This window comes from Plectropomus leopardus, chromosome 10, assembly GCF_008729295.1.
Source record: "Plectropomus leopardus isolate mb chromosome 10, YSFRI_Pleo_2.0, whole genome shotgun sequence".
NCBI classification, from domain to species: Eukaryota; Metazoa; Chordata; class Actinopteri; order Perciformes; family Serranidae; genus Plectropomus; species Plectropomus leopardus.
Window position 1 is genome coordinate 20998404 of NC_056472.1, and position 11144 is coordinate 21009547.

At 39.2% G+C, this 11144-nt stretch overlaps 1 protein-coding gene across 1 annotated transcript; it reads right to left on the minus strand.

The window, feature by feature from the left end:
- Positions 1–1410: 1410 nt before the first annotated feature.
- casq2 (calsequestrin 2) lies at positions 1411–9049 on the minus strand. The gene is made up of 11 exons (XM_042494864.1): positions 8513–9049; positions 5816–5900; positions 4862–4962; positions 4652–4763; positions 4126–4199; positions 3483–3613; positions 3358–3403; positions 3204–3258; positions 2100–2200; positions 1922–1996; positions 1411–1790 (listed from the first exon to the last, which is right to left on the minus strand). Exons 1-11 carry the CDS (start codon positions 8747–8749, stop codon positions 1491–1493), a joined length of 1317 nt encoding a protein of 438 aa, XP_042350798.1. The 5' UTR covers positions 8750–9049; the 3' UTR covers positions 1411–1490.
- Between the last annotated feature and the right edge of the window lie 2095 nt (positions 9050–11144).

The window sequence follows — 11144 nt, forward strand, 5'->3', positions numbered from 1 at the left end:
TCGGATTCATATTGAAAAGATTTCTTGTTTTCTTAGGGTTTACGTTTTTGTGTTTTTTCCCCTCCTTCCTGTGCTGCCTTTCCCTCATTTACCCATGGCACACCTGTCCCGCGTCAGCCTCGTTATTCCTTCCTGCTCCTTAGTTTCTCCAGACAATCAGCTCCCTGCCTGGTTTTCTGCCGCATCACCTTATTCCCTTCACCTGAGCTTCTCTGCGCTTTTTCTCCACCTGCACTTCACCTCCTCATCAGTCCAGTTTGTATTTAAGTCTCATTTATCAGTTTAGTCTTCATTTGATCATTGTTTTGTTTGTGTGATCTTCTGTTTGCTGTTTCCCTCTTCCAACCTGGAAGAAAGACCTGTTTGAGTTGTTTGCAGTCTTCTGCATTTGGGTCCACCTGGTCCACATTACATGACAACTCTGACAAATATGACAACTAGTGAGATGATTGATAATGAAGAGAGAGGGAAAGTTCTGATGCTTTTTGCAAGGTGCAAAAGCAACAGCTGTTTGTTTATTTTAAGCTTATCGACCACAACTAGAAATAGAACAAAGAATAAAATGTAAATTCTCAAACAGTTTAAGTACAGTGCCTCAGACCTATACTCTATTGCGCAAGTGCAGTATTAGAGTAACTATACTTAGTTGCCACCACTGGTGCTGCTTTTGATATTCAAGTTTTAGTCGACTTGCTGTTCTACAGTGGGACTAAGTAGTATTTCTTTTATTTAAAGAAGAAATTAATCAGATGGCAGGGATATTTAACATCGTCATTTTATGTCTAAATATATGAGATATTGACACATGTAATGTATGGTGGGGCTGAGAAATCAAATTTCAAAAACACAAGCCAATGAAGAAATATCCACACCAACTTGATGACACGCACAGTATTTATAAATGACAGTTATATCAGCATGTCTTTTTTCTTACACCTAACCACGTGCTTACGTTGCCTAAACCTATAAAAATAAACCTAAAGAACAAGCATTTCAAGTGTTTTTCTTAATTTAGAAAAAGGTTGTATGACTGTGACCAGCAGAGCACATTTCCTGGGAAAACAAGCATATTTTGAACAGACACAATGCATGTAACAAGTGTTAATTAACACATTGTGTTTGTTTTGTGAGCTTCTTGCAGAGAATCTCTCTGTTTGCAGCACGCTTTGTAAATGTTGCACATGTTTTGGCAAATAGATTTTTTCTTGTGTTTTCATGTTGGTGGTTAATTTTTGCAAATGCTGGACAAACTTAAGTTTATAAATCTTTTATTTTAATCCCAAAACCCATTCCAGGCTTATTTACATTGTCAAAAAATGACATTTTGGATATTAAATAGATTTATTATTTTTAGCAGGCACATATTCAGTATAAATTTGATATTTATTTGTGAAAAGTCATTTTACTGTACAGTTTGTCTGAAATCCATGCTCAACTCAACCTGAAGAAAAATACAGAGGAGTCAACATTTTCTAGGATTAGGCTACGGATTATTCCTCATCATCGTCATCATCGTCGTCGTCGTCGTCGTCGTCGTCATCATCATCATCGTCATCATCATCGTCGTCGTCATCATTGTCGTCATTGTTGCCACCGTCCTCCTCATCATTATTGTCATCATCTTCATCATCATCATCATCATCGTCATCATCATCATCATCATCATCATCATCATCATCATCATCCTCAGTGTTGACTTTGCCAGAGAGAACATCCTCGATCCAGTTCTCCAGCTCCTCAGCAGTGGGCAGATCCTCCTCATCATCCATCTCCATCCACACACTATCGGCCTGCTCACACACACACACACACAGAGAGAGAGAGAGAGAGAGAGAGAGAGAGAGAGAGTTCAAATACTGTCAGGACAAGCACACAACATTCATGTCACTTTAGACAGGCTGTCAGGGTCTCGGGGACTCACATCTGTAACATTGACAACTCCAATCTGTGGTCTGAACAGGTCCACCTTAAAGGTCTTCTCCCAGTAGGGGATCAGCTGAAGCAACCAACAAAAAAAAGATCAAGTTAGACCTGCAGCTTAAGAATTAAATATCAGTCGGTGTTTTTTTGTTTTTATTTGTTTTTTGTTGATAGCTCACCAGAGGGAAGTCATCTGGGTCAATCCAAACGATGCTGAGGTCAGGCAGGTGAGTGTTGTCTCTTGCCACCTCCTTCAGGATCTCAAAGAATTCATAACCATCTGGAAGCATTTTCACATAACATCAGTCGACATAAAACTCTGACTGACCAAAAGGTGAGCACAAGATGCCTGTTCCTTTTATCACCGACGTTTAGATCAGAACATTGACTATCTGTAAATGAAATATTATGCTACAGACAGCGTCAAGTTAGCTTCGTTTTGCATGAAGACAAGAAACAGTTAGCCTGGCTCTGCCATACAGCAACTCTAAAGATCACTTATTTATGCATAGCTTTAAGCCTTAATAAAATGTAAACAGGTGAGTTAGAACAGTTGTGATGAATGTTGAAATAATGTTTGTGCTAGACTGTGAACATGTTTATTTCTGCTGTAATGTTGGGCATTTCAACACTGGGATTTCTTGGAACTGACTGGCTTTCTGAGCCAACCTCAAGTGGCCATTTAGGGAAGTGAAGTTTTTGTCACATCGACATAGGCTTCCTTTTCATCCCTGGAGTTTGTAGCTTTGTACAGACATTAAAGAGTGGATTAAATCCTCTGAACTCTCAGCAATAAAGTCAATAAGTTTATTTAACAAAAATTTAAACCTGCTATGAAGCCTTTACACTGGTTAAATGTCAGGAAACAAGAGTTACTATATTGTCTGTAAACTCCAGTGTCTATAGCAAAAATGTTCTACAGTCTCATACCCTCCTATAACATATAGTGGTATAGTATATACCAGGGCAAGAATCATACACAAATCTGATTGTTTCAACCTGACAGTCGACTGACTCTCCATCAAGCAGATCACAATAATCTGAAAGATTAATGTGTTTACGTCTTTATGTTGCTTTATCTGCTTTGTGATGAATGCCTGATGAAGATCTCTGTTAGATTGAACACTGCACAATTAAAGATTACTGAGAGCTTTTATTAGAGCGTGCAGATCTTCCATTTGATTCTTGCCATAGTTTCATTTTTTTGATCCAGCATCTGTATTTGTTTTTTGGATTTGCATTCCCTCCACCTTGTGTGTTCTTAGCATATAACAGGCCCTTACCAGGGTCCTCCTGCTCTGCAAACGCAACAATGTGGATGCCCTCAATGTCATCCTCCTGCAAAGAGGAAATATAAATGTCAGGTTACTATAAGTGTCCAGGGAAACTAAATTTAAACTTGTGAATGCTGACTACAGCTGGACAATCATCACTCACCCAGGTCTCAAACATATCTTCTGCACGCAGCTTTCTCAGAGTTGGTCTGATGGTACAGAAAACACATGTTGAAGTGCTCATACAATACAACTTTAGAAAATAGGTCAGCATTGCTCTTTTTTTACCGTCTGTGTTCAGTTATAAATTCCACCAGCTCCTCCTCAGAGTGAGGTTTGCCTGGGATGGTGACTGGCTCCTCCATGAAGGGCTCGTAGAAATCCACCTCGTTCAGCTTCAGAGTCAGCTCCTTGGCCACCTGTAGCAACATGTTTACATCACTCAAGAATAATTATGCATCCAGCTCATGAAAGCAGTAATGAGGATTCATTTCTTAAGATTTGGAGCCCTTTGCTAAAATATTTACCATATGAACTCAAATAAACTCTATTACAAGGCTGATACCCTTCAGAATGGAGGCAAACTTTACCCAAGGCCACATCAGATTTCCTTATACCTTTTTCCTAATACTTCCGAAACCATCTTTTGCCAAACGCTGTTGATGAGAGTCAGAGGACACTGTACTCCACTTTTCAGGTTACAGTGATTGTCAATAATTTTATTTATTTGTTTATCTTGTTATCTTGCTATTTTGCTATCCCCTTGCTGCTGCAATGTTGGAAATTTCCCCACTGTGGGACTAATAAAGGATTATCTTATCTTATCTTATCTTATCTTTATCTTGTGTTGATAAAGTGTTGTGTTCTGAAAAAAAATGTTTTAAAAAAAAAAATAATGATGTGTTGATTTATCTGTTTGTTTGTTACTTACAGATTTCTCAAAAGTGGCAAAGAACTTAATGTAGGGCTGGAACTGCTCTGCAGCTTCTTTAAATGCTTCATAGTCTGCAGATGAAAGAGAGCAGGGAGGAAAAGGAAATTATCACACAGGGTTATTAGACTGTATGATGTTGTACTCTTGTTTTCCTGGTCTCACATCTGTTTGTGCTTTCTTTGTGTACATGACATTTGCACATCAGGGAGTGGAAATAGTTGAACTTTGACCTCTACTTAATGCTCCCACAGTTGGTCAGATGGATGTAGCTGCAGCTCATCACCACAAGTAAACTACTCTAGACTCAGTTCTTCCACAGCATGTGAGACAGGAAATGGCAGCGGCAGCTGTGTGTGCAGCAGTGGTAAAAATGGATCCGTAAATCCGTGGAGATGAGGGGGTTAAAATACATTCATGTTATAATGAGGGCATGAGCCACAGAGAGATAACAAGAGCTGTGTTTAGACAGCAAAATACATATTTTACAAATTTATCAATCATGACAACAGCCTCACACACTCACGCTCAGAGTCCTCGCTCTTGAAGTAACCAATGAGGCGAATGTCTTCCTCCATCCTATCAAAGGCTCTCAGCTCCAGAGCATTTCCTATTACCTCCACTGGCTCCTCCAACAACTAGAGACATAGAGACACAGAGAGAGATACTGGGGTAAGCTTGTGACTGTTGATTAGTGCAAACAGCTGGAAATCTACTCTTAAATCACACTACTCACGTCCAACAAGAACTCCACCAGAATGTTAGCCGAGAGCAAGCCGTCAAACTCGATCACCCGATCGGCCTTGAAAACATACACACTGCCCTCCTCCTCCAGGCCTGTGATTGAGGGAACTTACTGTCATTATATACATTTAGAAACTGCTCTCAAAGTTATTTGACCCTTAACTAAATCTGGAATTAAGGGAAAACGTCTGTCAGGACTTGCAAGCAAAAGTGGGAAAGTCATTGTTTTGCAAGTTGTTAGTTTCAAGTCTTTGTACACAAGTCCCAAATCAAGTCACAAGTACTAAATTTTGAGTTTCGAGTCCAAAACAAGTCATAATGCGCTTGTCACAAAATGCAATGCCATCTTAACAACATAATATGCTAAATTTACAAAAATCATGAGTAGTTACAACTTAGTCTTAGTCTTGATCTATAATTCTCTCTGCAACTTCAAATGTCGAACAAAGTTAGAAGTTGTTGCGTCAGCGCCTCCATCTAATTTTTGAATCTGCACGTTTTGCATACTGCAGTTCCTTTTTGTTGACCACCACGTAGTTTTTGCATGCAAACAAAATCACCTTTGGTATATTTTTTTTTTTCAAACTGGTACTCAGTAACATGGTTGATTCTGTCTCTCAACTCAACTGGATGCATTCAAATTTGTACAGATAAAGTGGATCATCTGGGGAATAACTGGCGACTTGCTGGGGATGGATAGTGTTAGGGTTAGTTGATTCAGAATGAACTGAATTGATTTGTGGCACACCCTTTAAATAACATGTTTTACTCTTTGGGATTGGCGGAAGGTCTGAAATATGTTCAAAGTAAAAGGCTCAAGTCCAAGTGAAGTTACAAGCCATTGGTGTTAAAGTCCAAGTTCGACTCCAAGTCAGGTGACTTGAGTCCACACTTCTGTCTACAAGTATCAATCAGATAAAGGTTTATGCTGTATTCAAATACTCACCCAGTTTTTTTGCCACCTTTGCATCTTTGTGGGAGTCGACCATCCCAAACCCAATATCCTTCTCTTCCATAACCTGAGCAACAAGCTGCAGCCAAAAACAAGACAGCAATAAGGATTACATGTTAAGAAGAGCATTGATGTAAAACAAACAAGATGAATATTCACTCTGAGTTCTAAGGTCTGAGAGAAAAAATCCCAGTTTTAAATTATAGGAGTTTGACTGCAGTGCTTGGTCTTAAAGAGAAAAAAAAGGAATCCCAAAGTTGGCAATATGACAGAGGTGCTCAAGCTGCCCAGGAGCCATGGAGACACAGTTACATAATAATCGAGGGTGCTTTGTTCTAAATATAACCAAAGCTACAGTATATATAATTGTTTCGCTTGTCACCTACTGTGCTTTTGTGGGGAAAAGTAGGTGACAAAAGTCTGCCGGATATCATCCTTAAATGAAACAGGGTTGTTCACTCTATGATTGATGTGCTGTCTTCAAAGTACAGTTAAATGCTTTGGACTTATAAAGTTAAAGGTATCCTGTGGAGTTTTGACAGTAGGTGGCACTCTGCAGTCAGCCCAGTTGGCAGAAGCAAATGTTGGCATTGTATGTTTCTGTAAACCACGGACATGTTGCAGTATGTTTTATATGTGTGGCGTAGTTTTGATTACATGTATATGAGCACCCTTTGTCACCTGGTGAAGGGGATGGTGGATGGTATGACACCAAGGTGAGACGCCTGCCAAGCTGCAGACAACTGTTACAGACCAACAAACAACAAAACAGCAGATTTTTAGCATCAGCTGCATTTCCAGTTGCAACTGTGCCATTAAAAGTAGGTGTGTTTGCAGTGCATGAAGACGTTGGTGGCATAACTGTGACACCAAAAAAGGGTATTTTCAGACAAAACACGGTCTTTTCCCAACCCAGTGTTTTTTGTGCTAAAACATAGCCACATGTTAACCCCAGCATTGTTGAAACATAAAGGAGTGTTGCATTTTTGCTACATAATGACCTACAAATTTTACATATTTGTGGCTTGCAGAAATGTACAATGCCAATATTTCTTCTGGCCACTGAGTTCATGCAGCAGTGGTTGTTGGCATCATGCATGTGCACATTCATGCATGTGCACATGTGCATACAGCATGCATGCAGTGCAGTTTATGTCCTGCCATCTTTTTCATGCCAATCCACTGATCTACAGTTGGTGGCAGTGTTTTGCAAACAAACGAAACAATAAGCTAACAATTGCAATGATAATACCGCAGGACAATGAAATACCACAGGACAAGTTATAGATGTTTGGGAAAACTGAGCAAATATGCCAAATATTATGTGACTTATACAAAGTTAACCTTCTGTAAGGTTACTGTGCATAAGTGCCTGACCACAGCAACATGGCCCACCTGTGCTGTGTCAAATAAGTGAAGCTAATATCAGAGCTGCATGACTGAGCTCAGATTACCTTCAACAGATCAGGGAGCAGCTCACCCTCAGCCATGTGTAACATGAGACAAGGCACAGTGCACACAGTTTCCTACTGTATGGAACTCAAACAAAGAGTTTAATTTAGTCTATCAATTAGATGCCTGGCGCCAGCTGTTTAACTGAGCCTGAATACAAAGTAACGTCAAGCTGTCTTACTTTTGCTTTGAACACCCAAGTCCACCAAAAAACTACAAGGTAAAGGAGAAGTTGGTGGTGCTATAAAACATAATACACATGAGCTCTTGGCCTATTTCTGCCAGCCAGGGAGAACAACCTTTGAGTGATTTATTTCTAAGGGAAAGAGGCGTGCATTGAATTGAGGGGATTAAGATAAATAAAGGCACAGCAATGTATCTCACTGTGCACTCATGGTGGAGGAAATATTCAGATCCTTTACTTTAGTCAAAGTACCAATACCTAACAATAAAAAAGTAAAAGTCCTGCACTGAAAATATGACTGGAGTAAAACTAAGCAAGTATAAGCAGGAACATGTATTTGAAGTATTAAAAGTAAAAGTACCTGATGCAGACAGATGTTTAAAAAAAAAAGTTAAATAAATAAATAAATAAAAAAGACACCAGCAAAAAACTCAAAAGTATTCAAAATGAATTAGAGGAAAATGTTTTTTTTAATCAAAAAAGTTGCCAATTATTTTTTGTCAGTTAGCTAACTGATAAATCAAGTAACCATTTCAGCTGTACTTGAATACACCATTTAGTATACCAAAACATAATATTCTATTAACTCTTCTTGTGTTTTTTTTATTGCAAAAGTCTTAATTTGTAAAGTCATTAAAGCTTTACAGAAAAAAAGTACAAGTACCTAATATTTGTACTTGATAAATTGTACTTTACATTACACCACTGCTGTGCACTCATACAGATACACACTGACCTTGACAAAACTAACACATTTGAACATTAAGATGACGGTTTATCTCTCACCAGTTGGCTCTCTGTTTTTTGTTTTTGGCACTTGTGGGGATTTATTAGACTCTAAATCTTTTATATGTTTCTGGTTAATGAGACTGCATTACTTTTCTTCATATCACTGCCACCAAAAAAACATGTCCTCTCCATTATCTATCTTTCTTCCATTTCCAGCAATGGCAACTTTTGTAACATGTCTTATTCATACTCATTTGATCCCTGCTCTTCTCCTTCTTCCTTTACTATTACCCTGCACCTTCATTTTCCTCTTCTTAATACTTCACCTCCAGCACCAGCTCAGTCATCTGGTGTTTCTTTTGCAGCTCCTTGTTGTCTGGTATGGGTCCATGATAAAACATGCACACCATGCTGTGCTTCTTCAAGGCTTTCTTGTAGTTCTTGTCATTGATGTCCAGGACCCGGTCCTTCCCATCATACTGTGGGAACTCCAAGCCCTTCTCAGCTGGGGCCAGAGGCACAAGGCTCAGGCAAGAGAGCAGGAACAAGCACAGGGAGAGCATGGTCCGGAGCTACCACACACCCCCGAGTTTGGACTTCACAGTATGAAGCTGCACGATCAAAAAGTTTGATCTAAACCCTGTGAAAAGGGAAGGGAAATGTAATGTTGTGGAAAGTTTGAAAAAGTTGGTCCGTTAGTGAAAGTTCTCAAGCATCCCAAGTTCTGCAGAGAAATCCAACTTCTACAAGCATCCTTAGGAGCTATATTCTCCCCCTGTGATCACTCCTTCAAGCCTTCGCTCTGCAGACACAAAGGCAAGAGAGGAGCACTGTTCGGCCTGTGAGGTGCTCGGAGAGTGGATACCATACATAGCAGCGCTCCTCTCCCACTTCTTGTGCAGGACAGGCCCATTTTTAGGAGACCAGTTGTTTGAATGCTAAAAATAAAGCTGCAAGTGAGAAAGAGAGATAGCGGGGGGGGGGTAATAGTGACTGTAGTTCTTGCTCCATGTGATGTCTGTTTGAGGGAGTCGTTGATTAGTGAGGAGAGAGTTGAGCCCTAGAGATTTGGGGGATTTAGTTTATTTTGAGGTGTTTAAGTCTGTGAGGACCAAAAACACTGTGGACATTTGATTTGGTGCAAGAGTAGAAAACTGTGGTGTATTTTAAGTGACACCAACAGGTGTGCAAAGGGCAACTTGGATAATCTGTGTGGTGTTTGTTCTGCAGATGTGGTTTCATGAGTTTAGCATGCAATGTGACCATGAAACGAGTATATATTGTTATCTTAATATGACATTTTGGTTGTTTCTTAATTATTTTCCTCATTTTACTCTTCACAAACCTGCACACTGACTCAAAGATCTTCCTCTTAAATTCTATATTTAGGCTTTATATCCCCCGTTTTTACCCTTCTGACAAAGCCGCAGCAGCTGCACCTTTATTTTTGCCTCCCTATTTAGGCTTGTTCACCTCTACTTTGAACTGCAACAGCTCCTTAGCTGCTTTGGAAGGAGCATCTACTGCCCTCTGCAGGTAGAAACCAAGTATGACCTGCTGATTAATGAGAGTTATAGTAACAGCACTCCTACTGAAAATGTTTAAGATCTTTTTATGTTATAGTTGATTCCCAGCCAGAGATGCTTGCATCCCAGCAGGTATTTTCTCTAATTTCTGGGGAATATGTGGAAAATTATGGATATAATATAAAAATAATATAATGTTATATATTTGCAAAGAAAAAAACACACAAATTGTATTTCACTTCAGTAAATATATTGTCAGCAGCTCTTTATCACAGCAGACACGTTGCCTTACGTCATTATACCAAAAGCTAGCCCAGTCACCAGAAAAAAATGTTGGTATTGTGCATTTCTGCAAATTACAAATAGGTTACATTTGTACATTTCATATGTATCATATCAATCTATTCAAACTGAAGTGATATAATCTGACTGTCATCTGCATGTGAAGGAGATGTTGGTTGGTGTGTCATCTTAGCGAGACACCTGCCGTACTGCAGATAACTGAAGATCACTGTTTAAGAAAAAAAAAAGTGGTTGTGATTTAGCGACCCATCACTGTTTTACTGGCAGCTGTTGGCAGTTGTTTTTCACAAAGACACTGTTGCTTTTCCTGCCAGGATTGAGACTACTAAGTGGGATATTTAAAGCCAAAACATGATCTTTTAAACCGTAGCCAGGTGGTTTTTGTAACTACGCCTAACCACATCCTAACCATGGCGCTGTCAAAACATTAAGTTTCAACATAAAGTTTCCACATATCCGCTACATAATAACATGCAAATGTAACATACCTGGGGTTTGCAGAAATAAACAATGCCAACATTTATTCTGTTATCTGGGTTGGAAAAAACACAGATCTCCTGTTTCAGAAAAATGTGAAAGTGATCCAGCATTTATAATACTAGGACCATCTAACAGTTGACTGGACAAGCTTTTTAAAAGATAATTGCTAAATCTACTAATTTCTTGAAATTTTTGGGACACTTCTCGCCCTTTTTTTACCATGTTTACAAACAAAAATCCAATTTGCTCAGGGTTCATAGGTTTAAACACTTTAATATGGGAAAGGCATCTGATCGCAGCACAAGACAGTGTATGTTGATCCAGATTTCAAAGGGTGAAATTAGCAGGTGGTGTTAATGATGGGGTAAAAAGTTCATCTGAAAGGGCCATGGCTAAAAGTCTGAGAGCCACTGTCCTGATGCATTATTGATGTTCATGGATTAAATATCTAGAGGTCTGAGCTCAATCACAAGTTAGATACACAGTATTTATCAGACTTATTTATTCTGGTGACTAATTCGAGCAGCAGGAGGAGCATTCCCTGAAAATTTAAAGATATTTACGATGGCCCGCTCTTCTTATATAGATGTGCTTCTGCTTCTCCTGATGATAGCGATGATACGCTGTGAGTTAAGGCTCTGTGCATGCA

Excerpts from the sequence above, each read along its gene's own strand:
- casq2 (XM_042494864.1), bottom strand. The coding sequence starts at position 8,749 with ATGCTCTCCCTGTGCTTGTTCCTGCTCTCTTGCCTGAGCCTTGTGCCT. Across the intron at positions 5,901-8,512 it reads TGACTGAGCTGGTGCTGGAG|CTTGTTGCTCAGGTTATGGA; the intron begins GTGAAGTATTAA and ends TTTTGGCTGCAG. Across the intron at positions 4,200-4,651 it reads CAAGAGCGAGGACTCTGAGC|ACTATGAAGCATTTAAAGAA; the intron begins GTGAGTGTGTGA and ends TTTCATCTGCAG.